The 2500-nt window shown below is 44.6% G+C and overlaps 2 protein-coding genes across 2 annotated transcripts in view; one reads left to right on the top strand and one right to left on the bottom strand.

Moving 5' to 3' along the window:
• The window catches only part of syngr1b (synaptogyrin 1b), a gene marked incomplete at both ends in the record, with an annotated part of 181636 nt that overhangs the window by 144883 nt on the left and 34253 nt on the right, over nt 1-2500 (bottom strand). The gene's annotated exons all lie outside the window — the stretch shown is intronic.
• cacna1hb (calcium channel, voltage-dependent, T type, alpha 1H subunit b) overlaps nt 1-2500 on the top strand; it is a gene marked incomplete at its 5' end in the record, with an annotated part of 40888 nt that overhangs the window by 8493 nt on the left and 29895 nt on the right. Inside the window, one exon of the mRNA XM_083694252.1 lies at nt 1869-2214. Within this exon, the coding sequence (XP_083550378.1) occupies nt 1869-2214 (346 nt within the window). The remainder of the gene's footprint in view (nt 1-1868; nt 2215-2500) is intronic.

The raw sequence follows: 2500 nt of genomic DNA, 5'->3' as shown, positions 1-2500 counted from the left end.
GACCAAATGCTCCAATCTTAGTGTACCCTGAAGATCATTCCATGTCTGAGGAGCGCAGTACTCTAGCTAAAAGCAGTTTGACCCAATTCTGTCGACACCTGTCGAACATTAAAAAGTAGCTAGCTCTGAGAGCATGTGTGAGGTCACCATAAAAGCAATGATGTGAGGTAAAATTATATTTTTATATATAAATAAAATGCTAAAATAAGCCCTTCTCAGAGTCAAAGAATCCCAACCCACAGGCTGATACAAAAGACAGTGGTGGGTGTGGAAACTATCCCTGCAAATAAACCGAGTCTAACAGTTTGAGAACTGAGGCTATGGCTTGCATGCAAATTGTGTAGCCATAGTTGAGGACAGGGGGAACACTGCTTGGACAATCTTCTTCCTATTCTCAAAGGTGAAGCAGGACTTATTTCTGTACACTATAATGTGGGACTTGTTTAATTTGGGCTCCTTTCAGGGTACAAATATGCAGATCATTGTAATGAATATTATGGGATCTGGAGAAAAACATCCATTTGGTTTTGTCCTCATTTTATACCAACTTAATATCAAGAAGCGATTTTTTTTTAAATATGTTTTTAGGGCATTTCTGCTTTATTGGGATAGAGACAGTAGAGATTGACAGAAAGGATGGGTGAGAGAGGAGGGATGACATGCAAGATACGTCGAGGGTCGGAATCGAACCAGGAACCTTGCGATTACGTGGCATGCGCATTAGTGTGCTACGCCACCAAGCGCCCCCCAATGAGCGATTTTTGAATACAATCAAAACCTTGCTGACGGTCAAGAATAGCCTGCTGAACTGAGGGAGCACAGGAGTAGACAATAGTATCATCAGCATAAAGATGTAATTAACAATTGTTAAAGGATAAACCAGCATTATTTATGTAAATGGTAAATAGCAGTGGACCTCGAATCGAACCTTGCGGAATACCCTTATGAATATTGTGAAAACTGAATTGACTGATCTGATCTACGAAGACACATTGAGTCCTATCCTTCAGGTAATTTGAAAACCAATTACAGTCCGACTGATCCAGACCAACGGCAGATAACCTCTGTAAAAGGAGGGCATGATCAACCATATCAAAAGCCTAACATAGGTCAATATAGAGGGCTGCACAATGTGGTTTCTTATTCAGAGAGATTACAATATCATTTGTAACTAGGGAAACAGCAGATATGGTGCTATGTCCAGACCTAAAACCTGACTGGTGTGCATTTAAAATGTAATTTAATGATAAAAAAGATCTGAACATTTATCAGGGACTTGCTAAGCAAGAAAGCCAAGAGATAAGGCGGTAATTATTCAAGCTGCTGGGATCCCCCTTTTGAAGAGAGACCTTCCACACTTTGGGAATGGTACCAGAGAGAATTGTCATGTTAAAAATATGAGCATTAGGTTCAGCTATTAAAAGGAATGAGAAATGACTAACAATGCCATGTCCCCAATAAACACTAAGTAACTGTTTCTGTCTGTGTGTCTGTCTGTGTGGCTGTCTGTGTGTCTGTCTGTGTGTCTGTCTGTGTGTTTGTCTGTGTGTCTGTCTGCGTGTCTGTCTGCGTGTCTGTCTGTGTGTCTGTCTGTGTGTCTGTCTGTCTGTGTGTCTGTCTGTGTGTGTGTCTGTGTGTCTGTCTGTCTGTCTGTCTGTGTGTCTGTCTGCGTGTCTGTCTGCGTGTCTGTCTGTGTGTCTATGTGTCTGTCTGTGTGTCTGTCTGTGTGTCTGTCTGTGTGTCTGTGTGTCTGTCTGCGTGTCTGTCTGTGTGTCTCTCTGTGTGTCTGTCTATCTCTCTCTTTCTTTCTCTCTCTCTCTCTCTCACCCTTCCTGCCCTCCTCCCCCCCCCTCCCTCTCTCTCTGCAGGATGTACAACCTCTCCTTCCTGAGTACCTACTACAAGCCGGATGAGTCGGAGGACCTCCCCTTCATCTGCTCCACCAATCGGGAGAACGGGATGCTGCGCTGCTCCTCCGTACCTCGCCGCCGAGTGGGTGGGGTCTACTGTTCGCTGGGGGCTGACGCTGCCCAGCCTGTGGCTGATTGGCCGGGGTTAGGGAGCATTGAAGAGGGACTAGGGAATGGAGTAGGACCAGTGGGGTGTATTAACTGGTTCCAGTACTATAATATTTGTCAAGCCGGACAGCTGAACCCACATAAAGGAGCAATTAACTTTGACAACATCGGCTATGCATGGATCGCCATCTTTCAGGTAGGACCACAAGTGAGAGGGTGTAGGTGAGAGAGAGAGAGAATGTGAGAGAATGTGTGTAGAAGAGCGAGTGAGAGAGAGTGTGTGTGTGTGTGTGTGTGTGTGTGTGTGTGTGTGTGTGTGTGTGTGTGTGTGTGTGAAAGTGTGTGTTAAGGAGAACCTTTTCTCAGACAGACACACACACACATATGCTAACCAATGCTAACTTGCTTTTACTACGCCTTCACCATCTTCCTCTCTAGTTACCACAGTGTTACTCCTTGGTTACCACAGTGTTACTCCTTGG

The sequence above is a fragment of the Argentina silus genome (assembly GCF_951799395.1).
Source record: "Argentina silus genome assembly, chromosome: 22".
NCBI classification, from domain to species: domain Eukaryota; kingdom Metazoa; phylum Chordata; class Actinopteri; order Argentiniformes; family Argentinidae; genus Argentina; species Argentina silus.
This window is presented reverse-complemented; position numbering and strand designations above follow the sequence as displayed.